Below are 23754 nucleotides of genomic sequence, written 5' to 3' on the forward strand. Positions count from 1 at the left end.
AGATAACTTTTTCAAAAGCATTCAGGTGACTTCAACGACCTGCATAGTAAGATTTTTTTCAAATCCCTCGTGTAGGTGCCTAAGTAGCATCCCACAGATGCTTGTGAAAAATTACTGTTAGCTTTTCTTAAACTGAAAGTGAACACAATAGTGCCAGCTGTCATGGTTATGGAAACACGGAGTGGCTAGTTCTGTAAGATAAGCAATTCATGAGTAAACCACTGCATTGTGAATGACAGGTAGCCAGTTAGAAACTGACAATCTTCAATTAATTCAGTTCCAGATATTTGTAACTCAACTCAGGAGCCCTCCTGACGGCCTCCACACAGTAAATAAACTAAAAAAAAAAGTCACGTTTGAACAATAAGACCTAATGGGATTTTTTGCCTGTAATAGAAGATGTTCTGCATCCTACACAAATCCTGCAAATTCATTTTTGATTGTAGCAATTTTAATAGCAAGCATATTCTGAAAAAGATGAATAGCTCTGCTACAAAAGGACAAGCCCAAATTGGAAAACTCCATGTAACGTGCTGCAAATACCAATAGGAAGTGTAAATTCCTAGCTTATGGAGAGTAGAAACAAACAGCACAGAGAAAAGTGGGGAATAAAAATGAAGAGCTAAACCCATTTCATAAAAGCAAACTCTTACCCATAGTATTCTAATACTGTTTATTTTTTACATTGGAAACAATGACTGCTGCTGCAAAAAAAGGAATGAAACTTGTAAGAAAAAAGGTCGCTCACTGAGAGATTATTATTGCAATCTCCTGGAAAAAATTCAAGTCACATTCTTAGAAGTCATTTGGGAGGAATTAGGGTCCTAAGGGTTTTTTTTTCTGAAGTTCTGTGAAATATGAAAAAAGAAAGAATCACTAGTTTCAGCATTAACTTTGAACTGAAAAAAAGAATGTTAAAAGACAACAGCATTCATTACAGTGGATTCACAGAAATAGACAAAATATTTGTATAGGAAGAAAGTATTAGCAATTCTAACCTTCAGAGTGTCTCTGTTTGCTTCAGGTAGAAGGAGAACCAAAAGATTCAAAGCTTGCAGTTGCTGTTTCTTCGTTGGAAGATCTGCCAGTGAAGCACACAAACCTCAGTATTTTAAAATTGTCATTTGTCCTCTTCAAAAAACACGATTTCAAAGTAGAAACCTCTTGCAAAATGCTGAATGCATACACAGGGCTAATTGTCATAGTATGACAAAGGACTGGCAGATCCCTGTTTTCTGATACTCGTTTCCAAATGTTCTTTTAGGATTTAGTTGCTGTATGACTCAGCAGTCTTCTGGCAATGTTTTCTAGATGCCTTCTGATTCTTTATTTTGCAATGTTACAAGAAGAAATAGTCAGCTAACGGTTCCTCCCTCTTTAAGCCTGTGCCCCAACATATGAAAGGGTATATTCAAATTCAAAACTGCTTTCACAGTTTCTCTGATTGCCTTAACAGTTGCATGTTCTCCCAAGCCACCCACACAGAATGAATACCACGTGTTGCTGAATAAGGCAGGTCTCCAGCAACATAAGCAGCAGCAGCTGCAATGGCAAACCAGTGGGGATAAAGCCAAGAGCAGAGAAGCTTAACACATATCTACAGCAGTGAGTGCCGTACCAAATATGGCAAGCTATAATTAAAGTGATGTTGGGTCTGCCTTTTACCCAACTGCTCAGTGGTGTGTCATTCACCCAAGATGCAGTATGAGTGCATCCCTACACTCCTCCACCTCCTAGAAGACCTCCTACGTTCTGGCAGTGTTGAGCAGCAGAAAGCCCCAACTCTCCCACGTTTGTCACTTGTGATAAACTTCCTCCTGTCACGCTTTAGAGGACATGCTCTGGCAAGTCTTCTCAGCAGATTCCTAATGAATCAGGCCATACATAAAACAAGTGAAGAAGGACGTACCTGCACTTGACATAGTTTTAGCACACTATTTCAAAATTCAGCAGGGCTGTTCGCATGCATCCTGCTGGGATTCCAACTGAACTGCTGTTTCAAATACATTTCATTCAAATCAGTTTGGGAGACAGCACCAAAAAAAAAAATATGTTCACCAATGAAATAAAAAAAAGCCCTTGCTGACCACTTTCTATCATAATAAAAATTAAGGATCTGAATAAATGAGTGACAAATTATGTAGCCATTTAAAACATGTAAGTAGTAATAACAGTGTATCTACTTGCTCTAGAAAGCCATACATTAAAAGTAAGGTTTAAATTTACGTCCAAAACACCATGTCACAATGCTCAAAACGCAATGAGAATCAACATTTTCCTAGGAAAGTAAGCAAATATGCAACCACAAAACAATTAAAATTAATTACTTAAATCAAGGTTTTCTGTCTGTTCACCTGAATAATGACTGAATTTTAGTCATTTAAATTACTTATATTAACAAATTAAATTGTTTAAATATTTAATTCTAACCACACTACTTAGTCACAGTATCGTGAAAAACACTGATTACTGTCACAGAGATAGCCCTTTTTCCTCTACCACCTAATCTTATTACATGTAACCAACAAGACAGGCAGACAATTTAACCAATGGGAGGCTATGAAGTGCTATGTCTGCTTTGCATTAAATCCTTTGGCTCAATGTAGAAAGTGTTTTGAATCCTGGCACCTGAGCATTTTCTGGGTAAGTAAAACCACATAAGCCTTCAGACAGCTCAGGAGCAGCAAGCAGAAACCTTCCTGGCTCCAGTCAAGATCTGGTAAGTGGAACAACCTTGAGGAGCTGTTTGCTGCCAACATCATTTGAAAGCATTCTGGCCAGCTTTAACTTGCTGCTCAGTACTGCAAAATCATAGAATGGTTTGGGCTGGAAGGGACCTTAAAGATCATCTAGTTCCAACACCCCTGCCATGGGCAGGGACACCTTCCACTAAACCAGGTTGCTCAAAGCCGCAGCCAACCCAGCCTTGAACACCTCCAGGGATGGGGCATCCACAACTTCTCTGGGCAACCTCTTCCAGTGCCTGACCACCTACATCATAAAGAATTTCTTCCTTATGTCCAATCTAAGTCTACCCTCTTTCAGTTTAAAACCATTACCCCATATCCTATCACTACACTCCCCATTACAGAGTCCCTCCCCATCTTTCCTGTAGGCCCCCTTTAAGTACTGGAAGACCGCTATAAGGTCTCCCCAGAGCCTTCTCTTCTCCAGGCTGAACAACCCCAACTTTCTCACCCTATTCTCAAAGGGGAGGTGCTCCAGCTCCCTGATCATCTTTGTGGACCTCTGGACTCACTCCAACAGGTCCATGTCTTTCTTATGTAGGGGGCCCCAGAGCTGAACACAGTAGTCCAGGTGGGGTCTCACGAGAGCAGAGTAGAGGGGTAGAATCACCTCCCTCGACCTGCTAGTCACGCTTTTTTTGATGCAGCCCAGGTTATGGTTGGCTTTCTGGGCTGCAAACGCACATTGCTGGCTCATATTCAGTCTTTCATCCACTAATACCCCCAAGTCCTCCTTCACAGGGCTGCTCTCAATCCACTCATCACCCAGCCTGTATTTGCGCTTGGGATTGCCCCAACCCATGTGCGGGACCTTTCACTTGGCCTTGTTGAATTTCATGAGGTTTCCATGGGCCCACCTCTTAAGCCTGTCAAGGTCCCTTTGGATGGCATCCCTTTCCTCCAGCACATTGACCGCACCACACAGCTTGGTGTTCTCGGCAAACTTGCTGAGGGCACACTCAATCCCACTGTCCATGACACCGACAAAGATGTTAAACAGCGCCGGTCCCAATACCCACCCCTGAGGAACACCACTCGTCACTGCTCTCCACTCAGACATCGAGCCGTTGACTGCAACTCTTTGAGTGCAACCATCCAGCCAATTCCTTATCCACCGAGTGGTCCATCCATAAAATTCACGTCTCTCCAATTTAGAGACAAGAATGTTGTGCGGGAATCGACAACACTATGCAGCAGGCCTGAGCACCAGGCCCCTGCTCCCACCAACTTAATGGCCTTGAAAGGCAGCTCACAACCCAGAGACTGACACAGCCCAGTTTTTAAGAATATTTGTCTGTCTGCTTGTCTATGGGAATTCCCTGAAAGCGTCCCTCAGAAATGAGACATCGTTCTGCCTGTAGACAAGGCAGATTTTTCTGAAACTTGCACTCCTGTGTTGGCTAGGGAGTTAATGTATGTGGGTTCTCACTCCTGATTCGTTATCATCAAGCCATTCTCTTTCAATTACAGCTGGTATGTTTGCTGTCTTGGTGACCAGTTGGCAAGGAGGACATTTTCACAGGAGCTTGCTGATCTCAAGGGACCAGGCACAATCAGCAGCTCTGACTATTCTGCTCTAACTTTTCCTGTTTTAAATGAATAAAATACTAAACAGTATAAATTACCATTTGTTAGATTTTCTACAGAACTACTATACCTTTTCTTCTGAAGCAAACATTGTTTATAAACTGATACCATCAGACACAATTTCCTTATAACCCATCTATACCTCCTAATGACTGTCAGAAACATCTTATCAGAAAGTGGCAGTGTGCTTTCATTTTACATGTAAACTATTAAAATAGATGTTACATGAAAAATGTTATTTGTACATTAGCAAAAATATGCCCAGTCTTTTCTCAGGAGAAGTCATATTGTTGTTATTAAATTTGTTTCTCAGTTTCACATATTATCAGCGAAAATACTGCTATGGCAAAGAGGCACTTCTCTGCACTGGTATCAATTCTTCACAGCTGAGACAGAAAGGACACTACTCACTCTGTACATCTTGAAAAGCTTTGAGATATTCTACAGTGAGGAGTGGCTGAGGCAGTTCACGGATGAAGAGTTTTAAAAGACTTGCTGCATCATGCTGCTTTACATTTTCCCAGTTGAAAGTCCCTTCATAAAATTTTGCTTCAAGTTCTTGGCAAAGACTCTGAAAGGCAGTAGATACAGAGAGCACCAATAACACTTGGCTGCTGGAAGTCATGCATTATACACACAGCAATACTTTCCATACTTTGAAAGGGGGAAAAAAAGGGATATCTGAAATATCACTTAACTCTAGCTGCCACTGATCTTTAGCTACAAAAGGATAAACTGGGGATCAGAAGCACTGCAAGCAAACTTGTAGTAACAGGCAGCAGACTGCCAAATCATATAGGAAGAAATCCCGTGGGCCTGCCTCAGGGCCATACAGAATATACTATAAAAACCAGATATCATACTCAATCACGTAAGGGTTATGACTTCCCCTGCCCCAAAATATTAAGACATGACTGATATACATAGCAATTCTGAAACTACTACCAAAGGGTGTTGCTGTAATGCATGCATGGTCATTTTCATAAACAAATATGGCAATTATGCATGTTGACACACAGTTTCCTATCAAAACATACACTAAGATGAGGCTGGTTCTCCTTTTAAAACACAGGGAAAAGATTTGTGTGACTGGATAGCTGGATGTCTTGCCAGCTACAGGGAACTCCATGCCGCTGGGCACATACAGCTTTGCCCAGCACTGGATGTCAAACATGCCCTCTGTGGTAGGGGACTGTACTGCAAAACATGAGGTTACGCAACAGAATAAACAGCACTGAAAATCTGTGATATCTCATAACTCTGGGGTTGGGAAAGGGCAGGATACTGTTGGCAGCGGACATTACCATATACCTGCCCTGTTCCCATGGCAGTGCTATTACTGGGCTTCGAGAGATGTACGAATGGGAACATGCTGCAAAGACTGAGTCCTTCTTAGTCTCCTGTTAAGCATCAGTCCCGGCCTTGCATCCACTTCAGTTACTTCCCAGTCCAGCAGAGTGGAAAATGGCCTCAGTATAGGGCCAGTGGCATCTCACAAGTCCCTCCCTTCTTGCCTCAGTTCTTCCAGACAGAAAAGGAGGACAGAGACAGAGACACTGGCTTGTTTTGTAAAGTATGTGAGATGAAGTGAGGGACAGTGCTACAGAAAAATATGGCCTTCATTATTATCTGGACAAGAAGGGCACATTGGATAGAGGACACTAATACATTTTTAAGATACTATTCTCATTAAATTAACTTTGTCCAAATGGAAAATGGATCTATTTCCAAAGAAAATGTGGAGACTTAGGTTGCTATAGAAGTGGGATGTTCTCCACTGCCCTCCAGACAGATCTTCTGTCTTCACTGATTACTTAGGGCGTTCAAAGGTGCAAAGATCTTAACTCAGATGTCTAAAGTCAAGTGGGTAGGATTTCCTGCTCATCAACAAAAGCAAGCTTTAGAAATAAAGATGAAAATTCTCCCCGAGTCTCATCACCTCCTCCATCCATGTTCAGACCAAATCACTGTGGCAAATACAGTATTAAACATCTAGATAAAATGAATTGTTTTAACTGACAGGCAAGGGCAGAAATGTGAACTATGTGTCCTAATGCACCAGTGCTTAGATGTTAAAGTAAATGTATTTAACTATGGGGTATATGCAATGCATTTTTTTTAATAACTCTAAAATCTATAGAATAAGATAGTGATATATTTTTTCTTGAGATTATCTCTGCCTTTCTGTAAAACTACATGAGGAAAATATTTTCTTTTTCTATAGGAGAAAAAAAGTTTAAGAAAATTAAGAGAAAACATCAGCCCTTAAGTATGCTAAGTTCTTTGTTTTTCTATAAAATTTCCTATTTGAATAAGTAAAGGAACTTAACGTCTTTGCTAACAAAACAATTGCTTAATTCAAAGAAGCAGCTCCTGCAAATAAAGAGGTAAAAAATTAATGAAAGTCAAATAGTGAATGATCCCCTGCCTGGGAAATCATATTAAACTGATAAAATCAAAGAATAAACAAATAAACAAAATCACTCCAAAATCATTCCAGTTTGCAGAACTGATGAAATGTGGAAAATAAAGAATGGAGGAAAATGGTTAAAAAAAAAAAAAAAATCTTAGTTACTGGTAAATAAACAAAACCAATTTCCATAATATTTCCTTCCTTCAGTTGTTTCTAATGAACCAGCTGCTGGACCGAGTTCTACACTACAGAGGCTGGCAGACTTCTTTGGACAGCTGAATCCACTTAAATGGTCCTTTCTGTTTAGAATTTAAGGCCAGTTCAGACCGTCTTTTTAACACATTGACTCTTGGCATGAATCATACTGTGTATTTAGTTTCCTGCATTAAGTCAAATACTGGGGAAGAGTCTGCATGTAATTGGCACTCACTCTGCAAAGTGTCGGTGTGCATGGACGTGCCTGACAAGATTACACTTACTGAGCTAAGTAGTTATATTGCTGTTCATAAAAATAAATGTGAGAGGTTCTTCAGTGCATGCTGGCTGCCTTGCCCTATAACGCAGGTTAAGTCTAGCTATTAAAATAGGCTCACAATGCCAGAGAAAAGCTTCCTCCTGGGGTAGAAAGACTGTGTGCGAACCGTTCAGATGATTAAGCTGGCTCAGGGAAAAAGCAAAAGGCTGGAAAGCTCATGCCAAGAATTAATGAGATCTTGGTACAACTGAATTTGAAACGTAGCCTTGATTCTCCTTCAAACATGAACTCTAGTCTTCTCCCCAAAACTACACTGGATGAAACCACCAGCTTTCTGGCTAATAAAACTCAGTTTCTTTTGTAAAGAGATTTTGCTTTCTGTTTTTGAAGATTTTCATAACAACCTGGTGTTAAAATATATTTGTATGGCAAAATAAAATGAGCAAACACAGGTAAGTTTGGGGTGATGTTGAGAATCTGTGCAATGTTTTACCTTTACTCTTGTTGCAACTCCTGGTATTCTAAGAAGTCCTTCTGTTTCCAGAGTTGCCTCTTCTATCTGGGCAATCAGCTGTCAAACACAAACCAAACTGCATGAATGAAGATGCCAGTTGAAAATTAATGGTAAATAGTTCTGATATATTGGACCCTTTATGTATGTATCTGTGTGTATGTATGTCCTAGTTTCAGCTGGGATAGAGTTAACTGTCTTCCTAGTAGCTGGTACAGTGCCATGTTTTGAGTTCAGTATGCGAAGAATGTTGATAACACTGATGTTTTCACTTGTTGCTCAGTAGTGTTTAGACTAAAGTCAAGGATTTTTCAGCTTCTCATGCCCAGCCAGCGAGAAAGCTGGAGGGGCACCAGAAGTTGGCACAGGACACAGCCAGGGCACCTGACCCAAATTGGCCAACAGGGTATTCCATACCATGTGACGTCACATCTAGTATAGGAACTGGGAAGGGGGGGCGGGGAATCGCCGCTCGGGGACTAGCTGGGTGTGGATCGGCGGGTGGTGAGCAATTGCACTGCACATCATTTGTACATTCCAATCCTTTCATTATTGCTGTCGTCATTTTATTAGTGTTATCATTATCATTATTAGTTTCTTCTTTTCTGTTCTATTAAACCGTTCTTATCTCAACCCACGGGTTTTGCTTCTTTTCCCAATTTTCTCCCCCATCCCACTGGGTGGGGGGGAGCAAGTGAGGGGCTGCGTGGTGCTTAGTTGCTGGCTGGGGTGAAACCACGACAATGTATATGCATGCATTTGAGCATACACATATGTAATGAGCAAACACACAAACACACAGTTTACAAATGGATTACAGTTGTTGTAGATGTAGAACAAAACCTTTAATACTGCTCTTACCTGTTTTATGAACACTATTAAAGAAGAGTTTGCCTATTTTATTAAAAAATAAAACTGTATTTTTTAGACCGCCTTCAAATCTCCTCCAAAGTCTGAAGCATTTTTTTTCCAAAATTACTCTGGCTTCAAAAATAAATCCCAATTACTACCCTTCTTAAAATGTCTACGAATCAAAACAATTAAGGTAACATTAGAGATACAGCACTAACTTTCTCACAAATACTCTTCTTTATGACTTTACCAGAGAAGAACTAAGTACTTTTAGGCTTTAAAGAAGTCTCACTTTTGCAAATACTGGCATTCTCCTAGCAAACTCAACAGTTTGCAATCCCACACATGGCTTAGATAAACCAGTAGAAATTCTGTAAAAGTACGTAAAACATGTATCATAAATTCTGTTTCTTTAGAAGACATGCCTGTAAGTATTCACTGAAGGATGGATCTAAGAGTACTCAAAAGAAATTTGTAAATGTCAAAAGCTGATGACATCACAAATGGTTCTCACAATGTTTAACTAGGGCAGTGCCTTTGTTACATACCTTCCTGTGCCAGCTCTTGAGTAAGAAAAATTATGCAACACAGCTGTGTTTTCTCCAGTTACAGAAATTAAAGGAGGTTTGCCTACCACCATATTTATGTAACTGATAAATGCCATAAAAAGATCAGACAGAAAAAGCCACAAAGTTAGAAAACAGCACTAAAGGTGTCACCCTAGTGTATTTTCCTTGGTTAAAAAAAAAATAAGAAGTGCTAACTAGCCACATCCAATTCTCCCTGTACCCAGCTTACACCAGAGCAGTGGCTGCCACTCTCATCTGTCGGACACAAAGACGCTGTGAGCATGTTGTGTGATTTGCCACCATCACCACATCTAGGAGGAGGCAAGGTCTGGTTGCACTGCTGGCAGCCACCACTCCTTCGCACACACTCACTCACAAGTGCCCCCTTGGGAGGCAGCAAGAGGTGGGCGCTGGCCACCACCAGCTTCCTGCATACGGGAAATCCCCTCTTCATCTCTACCAGGGCTGCTTGGCATGGCTTCACTAGCAGGTCAGAGACCTGAATTACTATCAGCAGAAACTTCCGGTGGATATACATGGATTGGTATGACCCTCAGATTTTCCAGTCAGAAAAATCCTAGGCTAAATTATGTCATTATTTTTAACCGTAATTCCTCAATGAAATAAAACGTAGGTGTATTTTTTATTAAAAGATTTTTTTTTAATTAAGCAGCCTTCGTATTAGCTTGGTTTGTTTCATTTCAGTGATAAGCAAGGTACATTTAAAAAGCAGTATGCACAAAAATATTCTTTCTCCCACTTTATATAAATCCCCTAATTCTTGGAAAGCACGTGCTGTAGAGAACAGGCAGAAGAAATGGGACACTTCTTATTTTCATATTCTCATTTTAAGAAAAACTGTATTCCAAATGATGTATGCACCTTGCAAAACAAATCACATCTATAAGCTAGAAATGTTTATGCAGAATTTTCTTCATGAAGGACTATGCTTACTATGTTGCTAGGATAGCACAGTGATCAATCACTTTTTGTCATTTGATTTCTTTTTTTCTCAAGAGCATCTTTCCCAGAAATTTATTTTTATGATCCTGAGGAAGTAATTTCTGGCATGAATGACACCACAATAGTTTTGAGAGAGTGATGCAAAACTACTTTTGAGTTTTCTGTTTCTTGAAAAATAACTTAACAAGCAGGTCCCCAAACCTACTGAAATGGTGATGACACAGCACTGAGTTTCAGTCAGTGTTAGGACAGGTCCACACACTGTGGTCTCCCCCTCCTTGTGCAATGAGACCTGCTATGCACAGGCAGTAAATCCAGGGTCTCCATCATCTTTCCCATTATCTTCCCCATTACCATGACATGACACAGGCCAAAGCATCCCCCCATGTACTAAAGCAACAAATCTTCTGGAAAAGGGCTGCTGCCACCACCACAGGCAGTTATCTAGCCTGATTCTTACCCCCTAGCCACCTGCCTTGTGGCCCAAATCACTTCTGAAAGGAGAAAACCACATCCTAGAAAGGTAGGTTCAGCCTGTGGGCCAGGGATTGAGAATTTCTATGGAATTTCAAGTGTTTGCTCTGAAAGAAAATAAAGGGCAGCCCTACTGATAATGGAAGTTACACCACCTTTATGAAATGGAATTTGGCTGCAGTGGGTTCTTATACTGATTTTCAATTTTCACAGGCTTATTAGTAAACTTGCCTAAGTCATGGAGACCAGTTGTAACAAAACCTGAACTCTATCCCTTTAACTCAAAAAGTCTGATACAAAGCAAAGTATCACATTTACTGAATTAGTAAGTAAAGCTGCAAAGAAAAGTTACAATAACTTTGATTAGAGTAACATACTGAAAACTGTGCTATAGGGAGCAAATACATCCAGGACAAAAATGTTATTTGTTTGTCATTTGCAAGTATGTAACAAGTTGACTTGTTTGTGCCTATTTACCTTTTGAAAAATCAGTGGGATCTTGGTTCCTGGCACCTTCTTCTGATCCTGTTCCAGTAAAACTGACAGTGGGACACCAAACAAGCCAGAATCTGAAGAATAATGCAAAAGAAACTGAGATATTATCCACATCTGTTCCAGTACATGTGATAATGGCATAAAACCACATTTTTGAAGCGATAAGCCTACTCAATACATTCAGAGCTATTGACCTTTTGTTCGAAGTGTTTGAATGTCTTTGTCAATCAAGTTATTACACAAAGCATTCTGGCTAAAAGGATTCATTCATCTCTTCCTTCAACCATAAATCAGGAGTCTTCTGTTTTGACTTCAAATTGCCATCCACATATTCTGCAGTACAGTGAAGCAAACTGCATAAATGAACCATCTGCGTGGTTCTGGTTTGCAGAATGGATGTGATGATGACCCTGCAATGCAGATCTTCATCACTCAAAGCAAGTTATTATAGTTAAGATGCAAATGGCATAAGTAAAATATCCAGAAATTTGGCTACTAAAATGAGACAGATGTAATTACCACCCAGAGTTACTCTGAACACCTCTCTCTATGAGGGCTTTGAAAGAAGAGCTGTTCAACCCCTGTGCTTTTGCATTATACAGCACTGGCAGGATAGCAAGATCACCATCTCACCAAAGGTGTTTTGCCTTTTTTTTATTTTTAAATGAAAGCAAAAGTACAGTTAAGTCTTGGTTAGAAAATTGCCTTTACAATAGTGCTAAGGCAATGCAAATTAAAAAAACGGCATCTAGTCTCAGTTAATCTATCCCTGATGCAAAACTAGCCTTAGCCTTCAAGTAAAAGGGACTCCCATGTGTTTATAGCCCAGTTGAATAGAAGTGAATGACCATTAAAAGAGAGCTATACTAGTAACGACTAACCCAAAGTTTGCTGACATAGAACTCCTCTGTCAGAAGTACTGATAATTGCTGTACGTGCAATTTTTCTGGAACAGCATATAACGCTACATGTAGCTAAAAACTCCTGCTTGGTATGAAGCCATGCCAACAGAGCACAGAACAGCTGTAATTACTAAAAAGATGTCGGCCCTTGAGGGAATGTGATATACGTCAAAGAAACATCAGTTTCAGTGCCAAATCAGGGAGTTCTTGTATCTCTTCAGCATAAAAAGTCTACCTATAAAATATGTAGGGACTCGTACATACAGTCAATATCCATACCCCATAGTTTTATCATCCTGAAGATCTTGTCAATAATAAAAGTATCTGCTGAGATGAAGTTGGAGAAACAAAGTGTAGGATATCAATAGAAAGGCACGGCTGGGCACCGCACAGCATTCCCCAGAACTATGTTTTCATCTTCTTTACATACACAAACACAAAGGGGAACAGCCAATAGATCCACCATTGTATGAATTAATTGGCCAAACAACACTTCAGGAGTGAAGAGGTGAGGGTCAGGTAGAGCAACAAGGCACTGAAGGCATTACATTATAAAAGCAGATTTGTTTGGCAGACAGGGTGACTGTCTATTTCCTACACATTTCCATGCATCTAGCCCATCTTTTTTAACTTTTAAAAAAGCTTTTAATAAATTCAATGTTTTTCACAACTGCCTGTCATTCACATAATAATGCTATGACGGAAATTAAATTAACAATAAATTTGGTAAGAAGAATCAATTAAAACTAAGACCCAAAATACAAGAGAAGAAAGTGTTTTGTCTCTGTTTATTAGTGAAAGCACAAGCACTTCTGCAAGAAAAAAATGCATTTAAGGGATCAAGGTGTCGCAGATGTTTCTGTGTATGCCTTTTGCATTTAGAAAGTTATTTTCTACTACTGTAAAGTGAAAAGCATATTCTGAATCATCTGTTGTACCTTGTATATCTCTCAAGCCTCTCTGTTGCCTTCAATTATTTCAAGTGAGCTATTGCACTGTCACATTCACTGAACCTTGACAACAGGGTTTTGGCCAAAGCAGGCTTGTGATCAACTGGTAACACATTTCAAGCTCTTGTAAAGCATTTAGCAGAAGCCAGAAATACAGAAAACAAACAAAGTGCTGAAAACCTCTAGCATCTTGAAATTGATTTCCATGTGTCCTATGTTCCCAAGAAAAGCACTGTGATTATATGTACGCTCCAACAGCTTGCAGAGCAAAATGATGCGTTGCAGCTATCTTGACATCCTCTGCAACAGCCCAAATCTTCCACTTAATATGATGCCATTCAGCATAAAAACTGCATTATGGCCTGAGTAAATACTGGATGGGAAAGGCCTATGTGACACAGGAAACTTTGTACCAGACAGAAGAGGAAAGCAGGCCACAAAGGCTCCCAGCATCTCCAGCCAAGGGCAACAAAAGCAAAGAAGTCAGGTAGAATCACAGAATCATAGACTTATTTAGGTTGGAAAAGACCTTTAAGATCATTGAGTCCAAATGTAAAAGTAGCACAGTACCAACCTTCAGGAAAGCAGGAAAATACCCACAAAGAGCTCATACACATGCCCTCTCAGGGAATGTATCAGCACATACAAACTTCTGTGAAGCAATTCTTCCCGCACAGCACGCTACTAAGGTAGTTCCCCTTCTTCAGTCCTTGGTTTACCTGCTCAGTGACTGACCTGAGTTTTAGCTTTGGATAAAGAGCACTATCCTGTAGCTGGAGTGACTATATGCATGAACTTGCTTAAAGTGTGCCTTGAGTTAAGGCATATAATTAAATGCTGCTCAGGACCTATGTTACTATTTATATATTAAAATAAATTTTCTGCTGGAAAATCAAAAAGAACCTGATGCATTTGTTTTATTGGATTAAAACAGACCCATTTGGCTCAGAATATGAAACACCAACTCACCTTTGGTTTTGATTTTTACAGCTTTTTGCTGCTTGAATTCTGTCCCAAGTATATCATAGAGAGCAGTTAATTCAATCAGTGCTAAAGAATAGACTTTCTTCATGTCCTGAGGGGCCAGGTCGCCAATCTTTGTGGTACCTGTTTTGTCCTTCGGCAGCCTGAAATTCTAAAAGCAGAGATTTGCAGCACAGTGAACAATCTAAGTCATAACAAATTACTTGGCTTGAAGGCTGTGCTTCCTTCAGGGCACAACCTTCCATCACGAAGCCTGCTGTTACTAAGTCACAGGAGATTCCCCAAAATAGCTTGAAAAGCAGATGATCGTAAAATCATAGGAGGATTTAGGTTCCCAGTGATTTCTGGAGGTCACCTAATTCAACTGCCTGCTTAAAGGAAGGCCAAATTCAAAGTCTGATAGGGTTGCTTGTTGTGTTGACCAAATAGATTTTGAAAACTCCCAGCAACCTCTGCAGGCACCCGTTCCAGTGCTTAATACTCTCATGGGGACTTTTTTTCACTTTGCAAAACAGAATTTCCCCTGTAGTCACTTGTGTTCATTTCCTCTTGTCCTTTCGCTGTGCACCTCCAAGAATAATCTGGCTTTGTCCTCCTTGTAACCATCTCCCACCCCTCCACACCACCACCTTCCGCATCGTTTTGCAATTTACAGTGGTGGAAATGGCTGTCCATGAGCAATCCTATGCATGTACAATTGCAATAGAAATCCCTCTGCACTTATGCACACAAAGTAACATATTTGGCTGCCATATAAATAATAATAAAAGGGTTCCCTTCTTAGGGAAGGGGGATCCTTAATTATGGATCGTTCCTACTGCAGTAAACGTTCAGAAGCTGCAATTGGAGACCAGTATAATGAATTGAGCTGAGAGAGCGAGGGACTTCCCAGCTCATAGAGCTTTTTAACTCCATCTCTCACCTGCAGGATTCTAAGTAAGACTCTTGCCTGTGCCTGACATTAGCAGTATGCGTGACAAAGCAGGTAGGTTGACAAGACTTTCTTCCATTTGGAAAGATATATTATACTCCAGAATTATTTACTCATCCTGTACAAACCCGGCGATGGCACAGATGAATTGGTATTATGGTACATGACTAGAAAGGCACATACCAAAACATAAATATAATTTATAAATTGTAGATACATAGTCAAGTCTCCCACCATGACATTTCACTGGCTTGCAAAAACATGTATGTTTAAAAAAAGCTGTGAATGAGGAAGGTGCAACAAATATAAATTGTAGATTTAAATAGGTAACTCCCTTCCCTTTCCTATCATTTTGCCACTCCTTTCATCACTGAAGGAGAAATCCCATGGCCATGTCTTTCAGCAATGCTTCATAAGCCTAGCTAAAAGTATAGCTAGTGTATGTATTATGCATACATATATATGCATATATACAGAAGTAAGTTAGCGTATAGCAATCATTTCCTTGTTATAGGCTGCATTAGAGAAACATGACTCAAACACTTTAGAATCCATTTCTAAATATCCATTAGTGTCTGGTTTATAATGTTTAAAGTAGGATACACAGGGTAATTACTATTTGAAGAACTGCACATATCCTTATCTAAATTAAGTGTTTGAAGAACTGTGAAACATTATTACTTCAGACTCTATGTTTACTCAGACATGTTTGCATAGACCATTAGAAAAAAAAAAAAAAGACATTTTTCACACCAGTCATTAGTTTACTGGTCATACGTAACTGCATGTTCATGAACTGTTAGGTAGAGGGAGATCCTCAGAGATGCCTGAGGATCAACAACAAATGCCTTGGAGGGTCTTATTTTGTATTTATTTGGATTCATTCAGAATGAGCCTTTTTTTGTTAAGAGTTGGAAAAAAAAACTGAGCACAAACTAATGCTTAATTTCCTGCCATTTGACTTCAGACTTCTATAGACCATTCTGTTCTTCATTCTCATCCCTCACCCATCTGCATTGGGTAACTGCACAATGTTTCTACAGCCATCCACCAACTCTTTTTAAATGACAACAGAGCTTTTTATTACAGAGGTAAAGCATCTCACCTCAGATAACAGGAAAACAGGCTGTAAACAAATGAAGTAAGGACACAGTTTGTGTACAACTACCACTAAGCCACTATTCCAGCTTAATATTACCAGCCCATTATTGCTTACACAGAGTGCATTTTGCCAGACAGACAGTGACATAAATAGGCATAAAAGTAGTTATTTCCATGTTACCGAGAATACTATTCCCCAAAATGAGTTCTCTTCAGAAGGTCTAGCTCAATGAAGTTGGATCCAACAACATTCCTCTAAATCTAATTCACCCCCTATCAGACAAATATCATCCAAACAGTACCACTAGTGAAAACAAAGAATGAGAGCAATAAATAGGAAATACCTACCGGGAGAAGAGTGTCACCCCCTCCACCCTTGCACATTCTGCCTCCTGAACTGTCTTTGAGATTAGCTGCCTGTTCTGCAAATGATATCTCCAAATTGATGTCAGTGTCTGAAAACGGCATGTCTTCAAGTGGGCTCTTCTGCTCATCTGTTCCAAGACTGAACTTTGGACCTGAAAACAGAGTAAAAAAAAGCTAATAATCAACAGCAGCACAACTGAGCACCACTCGGTGCATGAGAGTAAATTCAAAACCAAGTAGAAGTTAATGCTGTGGAAGGGATGGACTTTCTGGTTGCAAATTCACTGATTTCTCCATTTTTTATGTCCATTGAAAATTTAGCTTCTTACAAGGGTCCATCTGTTGTAGTTTTTCTTGAATAATTCTGCCAAGGCATGGGGTTTTCTCTTATTATCATGAAAAGATAAAGCAATCCACCTCAAATGAGCAGCAGACTCCCAGAATCTTCCAGAGCCAAACAGCTTTGGCATCAGAAGTTTCTTGCCATCAAAAACTTTCCAGCCTCAAAGACTGTATCATCCTGCAACCAAATCAGCAATTCTTTCTGCTGTTAAAATTTCAAAAGCAAAAGAGAATGTTTCCTCTATGATCCAAAGCATTAACATCTGGGAATAACAGGGAGTACACAGATCATGTCTTTGTCCCAACATTCCTGTCCTCACCTCAGTCTGAAGAGTCTAGACTCCTCAAAACTGTTTGGACATGTTTCCATGACACAGGGAAAGACTAAGTATACAGCAGTGGCCCTACTTATCTTTCTTTGTTCCTTAAAGGAATCAAACACTAGACAAATTTAAACAAAACATGTTCTAAAAAAAAAAAAAAACAAAAAACAAAAAACACAGGAGAAAAAGGGAGAGGCAGTTCTGCTTTTAGAAGAAGTAGTCTAATTTCATAGTAAATCAACCATTGCTTTTCAGTCTGAAGTTAAAATATATCATGAAAGAAGCAAGAGCAAAATTATATTGCAAATAACACTATTTCATACAAAGCATCAAACACAATTTAGCCAGAGAAAGATTCTGATCTCTCTACCATCTCTCTTGTGATGTGGTACTTCTTAAAGGATACATCCAGGACTAGGGTCCTTGTACAAGACATTACAAATGCCATGCAAGTATTTGTGATGCAATTCAGACTTTCTTAAAACCAGGGCAAATATAAACAAATCAACCCTGCTCATTTCAGTGGGACCATGATTCTGTCACTGGATCCTATTCACAGGAGACTACAGCCTGTTCAAAACTAACATACCACAAGTGCAGGAAAAGTGGGATGGAAATGGACGTGAGGTGAGGAGGAGAACCATAAGCAGTGCATATGCTTTGGTATAAGAATATTGTGTAACATAATAGATTAATTTCTTCACAACGCTGGGGGAAGTTTTTGTATGGCCTGGAATAACTATGCTAAGCCAAGCCAGAAAAAAATTCCCAGAAAATAGCTATAGGTACAGAAACATTTGACCTTGAAGCAGGGGAAAGGCTGCAGATAGGCTGATTAAGAGAGAAGCTGTCAGGGGAAGTGCGGTTCTACACTGATACTTTCAGCAGTCTGCAAAGAGCTGAGCTGCAAGCATGCAACCCAAACAACATATGAAGTGTCAAGTTTTAAAAAAAAAAAAAAATTACACCAACTCAAATTTTTTTCTGAACCTTATCTGCATCTAATTGAAAGACACAAAAACAAGACTAGTCTCTGATATTCTTTAGAGTGAATCCTGAAAATTACCTCAGTCTGCCAGAGCCAGGGGACTTGATGGGCAAGTGGCTGCAGCCACCAGAACCACTCTCTGGTGGGGCACAGTGCTTTACACAACCACTCCCATGTCAGTCTAATTGATCTGGAGCTGAGACACTTCCAGACAGAGAAGTGGATTTGAGTTAATACTTTGACTCTACTTACAACCAAGCAATGCTGTGAGAAGTAGAATAAAACATTTCCAAATTTTGCCTGTTGTGCGTGTTACTCGCCACTTGCTCTTTCCAGAGTGGCTTCTGCTCACTTTCCATAGACCCCGAAAGATGCCTGGGGCATAAACTAAAGATTAAGCTGATCCTGAAACTAGAGCTGCTCCTTTTGGTAAAGAGATATGCGAGACCTCAGTAACCAAACATATCCAAGGTCAAATTCATCCCTGGCTTCGATCTTTGGGCTCCCTGTGTGTTTATCTGTATATATCATGTAAACTGTTTAATGCATCCGAACTAAAGGAAAACTGTTCCCTGTACCCCCAAGACTTTTGTCATGCTAATGTGGCCTATATGTGACCTACATACTTCCTACCAGCCTGGGACGGATCTGATGTTAACAAACAATAAAGCAGTGGCTCCTATTTCAGTCCTCTGGTCATACGAAGGTGCCATGTAAAGCAGATGTCTTGGTAATGCTGTGCACATTTTAAGCAGCGCATGTCTGGAAATGTTGCTGTTGTGGGGAGTTTCTTCTTGGTCGTATAGCCTTGCTCCTATTGTTGTGCATTCATTAACTAGGAAGCAGCTGTAAGAGGAAGCAGCTTTGGTGTTCTGCCAACCTGCCAACTACATGCAGTATTTCATGAGAGAAATGCAAGTGTGATACAGAAAAATGTAAATATTGTCTATAAGGATGTGGAAACCGTCTTTTACAGTAGTCCTGTACCCTTTCCTTGTTTCACAGTGCTATTTAAAGATCACATAAAATGATGGGAATTATTCAGGAGTGGGGTGGGGGTTATGTTTTGGTTTCTTTTTAATAGGACATGGAAATAGCTTAAGTGTCAGCTTTGCTATTTCCTAGTTTTGCTAGAGAATCTAGAGTATACCCCAATGGAGCTATGCTGATAGATCTTAATTTATAATTGGAAGTGTAGAATGGCTGATTTTTTTTTTTTTGACTGACAAAGCATTTCTCTAAAATGCTAATTCATAGATGATTTTAAATAGAAAATAAAAAAAAACTTTGTAATCTTTTCACTAACACTCTATCACTGTGGCCATAGATTCCTCATTTATCATGTAAAATGAAAAGCAGAAACAAACTCTTTAATTAACAAATATAACCACGTTTCAGTCCTTTTTCCCTGTCAGGAAGCAAACATTACAGCTCTTTTCCCTCATGTTACACATAGTACATGCAATTCTTTCATCCATTTGCCAGATCATTACGTTTTGAGACTGCCCTTATACAGAGGTTTTATCTAACATTCTTCCCTTGTAGCCAATCCCACGTGTTCAGGACAACTGCAGTCCCACAGTAAACTGACTTTTGCTGCTCCCCTATTTAAGCCAATGAGTATTTAGCTTTTCATCTGCTTTATTCTTTCCTTTTTATTTCTTGAGATGTCTCAACCAACATGGCTATTTACTCCTTTTCACAGGCTTCCAAAGAGAATTACTTTTTTTCTTTCGTAGCTCTTGAACATATTGCTAGCTTTGCAGGTCTTTAGTGAGTGTTATGGATTGTTAAAATGATCATGTCTTTTGACAGCTTAATACATGGTTCTGAATTTTCTTTTCGTTTTCTGTAGACACATTCTGTTCCTACATGAAAAAAAGAGGCACTTAAAGCCAGTAATTGAAGGTCCTTCCAAAAAACCTCAAATATGCATCTACCAACAAAAAAATCTCAGGAATTCATTAAACTGTTCTGTTTGAGTAGGATCAGGCAGAAAAGAATAAAAACATAATGGTTTTGTATTATTCCCTGAGTTTGCTTACATTGTTTAGGCAAGAAACAAGGTGTGTCAGACTGGCAAGAAAGGAGGAGTGAGTGCAGGTTCACATAGCCCATATATGCTCTAAGGGCAAACCATTATCAACTTCAGTCTGGCAGAAGCATTTGGGAATGCAGCATTCAAATACCAAATTAGGAACAGAGTCATCACCTTTGGAGAAGGGCCAGAGTCATCCACTCTAACAGTTTTAAGACATCTGAATTTAAGCTTTAGATTTTTTTATAATGTCTGAGATGATACTCATATTTTTCAGGTAAAACTGGTACTACTTCTCTGTCAAAGGGGGTTTCCATTTTAAAATAATGTCTCTGGATTTGGATTTCATAAATATTTAGTATCTCTGAAATATCAGGCATTGTTTACTTTTTGCCTTAAATTCATTCACTGTATAACGCTAATTTGCTCATCATTCTGGAGGAAAGATCATAGCACAGCACTGAAACAGGTGCGGTGCGTTTGACACCACTGAACTTGCATGGTTTGACTGCAGATTGAACTGATTTTTTCTTCCTGCTCCAATCTTGGGAGCAGAGCCCACTTTTAGCATGTTGACAAGAGCAGAAGTGTATCAGGATATAAGCAGGCTGCATTTGCCATCCACATCACAATCTGTGCTGAGGAGAGCTAGCATATGGGATTTGCCTTTCAGAACTTCCCATTTCTGAAGGGTTCATCAGGGCCACAGGAAAAAAAGAACCAGATGTGATAAAAACTCTGTAATAATTGCTTGGTAATTTTCCAGCTCTGAATCCTACAGTGCAGTTTACTGACACAAGCACCAGGCACCTCTTCCTTCCCTTGTGCTGAACCAGCAGCCTGGCAGTCCTCCCAATTTTTTACTGTTCATATTGGAGTGAGGTTTGCTGAGAGGAGGGAAGGAAGGATTAACAGCACTTCTGGAAACACACAGATTTGGCAATATTCAGGGCTGGTTTATATTAATATCTCTCACTTCAATTTCCATGCACATCCTGTATTGTCTGTTGCTGTTTTCTAAGTCTAATCCTAAAGTAACAATTTTTCCAAAATACTACTAGTCAGTATTCTAGAACAGGAGCAGAATTTTATTTGGTGGCTTAATTACAGGTAAGGAGCTTGCAGTGGGGAACTTGATCTGCCTGCTTGACTATTTAAGTGGCTACAGGGTTCAGTGTAACACCTATATGCTATCCAGTCCCGCCCAGAAAAAGAAAAAAATCCCAACATACAAACAATGCAGAATAGCAATGCAGTATCTTAAAGCTTAAATGGCTACCAGTTAATATCCTGATTGCTACAGTGATGGGTATGGTGGTATAACAGACATGGTGCAACCCCTACTTTGAAGAAACCTAAGATGATGCAGGGCAGCCACCCATTTATTATTGGACTTGAAGAACAGCAGAAAGCTTTGTCAAAGTCTTTCATCAAAATTCATACTGTCAAAACAGAAACTATGGCATCAGCTAAGGATTTCTGTGATGCTCTGTCCTACCTGGCAGTGAGAAGGAGGTGTCTTCCATGGGTACTGCACCCCTTTTGTGTAGTCACGTGCTGTTGAACACAACCCTGTCCTACACACACAGAATGCTACTTCCTTTCCATTTTCCTTAAAAAAGTCAACAACTTTTTTCTTCCTTCCCTGTTTTTCTTTCATTTTGAGCTGCAGATATATAGCCAGTTCTCACTTTTTGGGGATATTTATAGTCCATTTGTTTTTGTTCTCTTGTATGCACTGATGAGCTTATGTATAGTGCTTCATTTCCTATTCTATACAGTAGAGATAAACCAGAAGGGTAACTTAAGGATCAGTAAAGACCTAAACATAAGCTATGAGAGACTTCTCCCAGATGATTATTTATCACTGGTAACAAACAAGGTTTCCCAGATGGCTCAAAGGACACTATGTGCAGCCACATTTAAAAATTTTACACCACAGATACACAGGCCAGAACAGGTTTCTCATAAAATTTGATTTTCTTTTGCTGAAAAGTTTCTTGAAATATGGACCTATGTAGTAGCTTGTGTAGTTGAAAGCCTACAAACAAACAACAACAAAAAAGAGTTGTTTAGCATTACCTTTGGTTCCATCTTGTGTTTCATTTTTGTTTTCACTTGTTCTCACAGTTGAGGGTTCACTTCCATCACAGACCTAAGAAAGGAACAATAAATATGCATGCTTATAAAAACCAAATGCATGGTTGTAGAAACTCCTTTGACTCTGTGCAGGATTAAAACACATACTCCTGCAATACAGGGGTATGCAGAAGCAAACCTTTGTGTTTTGGTAGAAAACTCTTTGCCAAAGTCTAAGGGGATCTGAAATCTAGGTAGTTAAAAAAAGAAGTAATTAAGTCCATTCCCCTTCTTCCTAAAAAGCTAAGTGGGTATAAGACTTAATTTTTCGGAGTTGCAAAGAATAAGAAAATGTAGTCTTTGACCTGAAGCCGTAGTTTGCACTGGAAAGGATATGGAAAGGGAATCTGGAGAAGACAATTTGACTGCCTCAGTCCAAATTCCCTCCTCTTGCAAAATCTTACATGGCTGCTTCCCCTACAGAGCAATCCCATCCCTTTTGCAGGGTGGCCTGACAGTAATATCTGTACTTACAGCTTAGATTCCCAACAGCAAAACTAGGACACTTCAAAGAGGCAACAAAACAGGAAAGGATTTGAACCATCTTCTCCTTTCTACAGTGCTGCACTACCCAGTCTCAAGATTTGTCACATTCTATGAACTGGATGACACTTACTTACTACAGAAAAAAATATTTCAGAACATGTAGACAATCTATACCCGTGTATATATGGGTATACATATACCCATATAGGTTTTTACCCACATATAATTCTTATTATCCTTTTAGCCACTCAAGTCAACAATGAATGTTTAGCACTCTGGATTTTTAACTGCAATTTACTCAAGCGCTGCATAACTCCATACTTACTGAAGAAAAAAAAATCAAATTTTAAAGATGTCTCCTACCAACACACATCTGTATATTTACTTTTTTTAAAAATCGGGGACTTCAAGAGGTGGAAGAAGATAGCATGACTGCCCAGAAAATTATTACTGTTTCACAGAGCAGTAGAAGCAGACTGGGAAGCTATCAAGGTACCAAAAGTCTAGCTTCTCTTTGGGAATATGGCAGGAAATGTAGCAGAAACATCAATACAATTGTTGCGTTGATGCGAAACATCAACGCTATTGTTTTACCTTTCCTCCTGCTTTCCTCCAGGTGAAGGGAGGTTACAGGATTTTCAGAGGCTATTATTAAACTGGAATGACTTCATACAGCTGCAGAAGGCTTCAGTCCTCTTTCGTTACATAAAAAGCTTTCTAATGATGGAAGAGCAACAAAGCACTGAGGCAAGTTACCTAGGGAGGTTGTAGAAGTTACTTCACTACAGGCTTGCTGTGACAGATCAGATGAATAACCACAAGCAATGATTTCTGAATAATTACGTTGCTTTGGAGAAAGGAATGCAGTATAGGTTTGAGGGCCTACACTTGTATTATTTTATTTCAGTCAAGGAGAGAAGTTTAAAAGCATTGGGGTTTTTTTTCAGTTACTTCTATGTTTAATAAATATTCTAACCTGGTTTATACACCTTAAATGGCTACAATCATTTGTCTGTTTGCATTACTTCTCACTGATATCATCAATATCAAAACACATCTACTGAACACTGTGATGTGATTTTCAAACATTACAATGTGTAGCTTAAATACAGGAACAT

At 39.4% G+C, this 23754-nt stretch overlaps 1 protein-coding gene across 4 annotated transcripts in view; it reads right to left on the minus strand.

Moving 5' to 3' along the window:
• ARHGAP18 (Rho GTPase activating protein 18) overlaps window positions 1-23754 on the minus strand; it is a 98719-nt gene that overhangs the window by 14068 nt on the left and 60897 nt on the right. For all 4 annotated transcript variants that reach the window (XM_052784303.1, XM_052784301.1, XM_052784300.1 and 1 more), the window contains 7 exons: window positions 22094-22166; window positions 16303-16472; window positions 13908-14073; window positions 11069-11160; window positions 7716-7793; window positions 4746-4905; window positions 999-1081 (listed from right to left, as the gene is read on the minus strand). In XM_052784303.1, coding sequence (XP_052640263.1) covers window positions 999-1081; window positions 4746-4905; window positions 7716-7793; window positions 11069-11160; window positions 13908-14073; window positions 16303-16472; window positions 22094-22166 — 822 coding nt within the window. The remainder of the gene's footprint in view (window positions 1-998; window positions 1082-4745; window positions 4906-7715; window positions 7794-11068; window positions 11161-13907; window positions 14074-16302; window positions 16473-22093; window positions 22167-23754) is intronic.

This window comes from Harpia harpyja, chromosome 4 (genome assembly GCF_026419915.1).
Source record: "Harpia harpyja isolate bHarHar1 chromosome 4, bHarHar1 primary haplotype, whole genome shotgun sequence".
Taxonomy (NCBI): Eukaryota; Metazoa; Chordata; class Aves; order Accipitriformes; family Accipitridae; genus Harpia; species Harpia harpyja.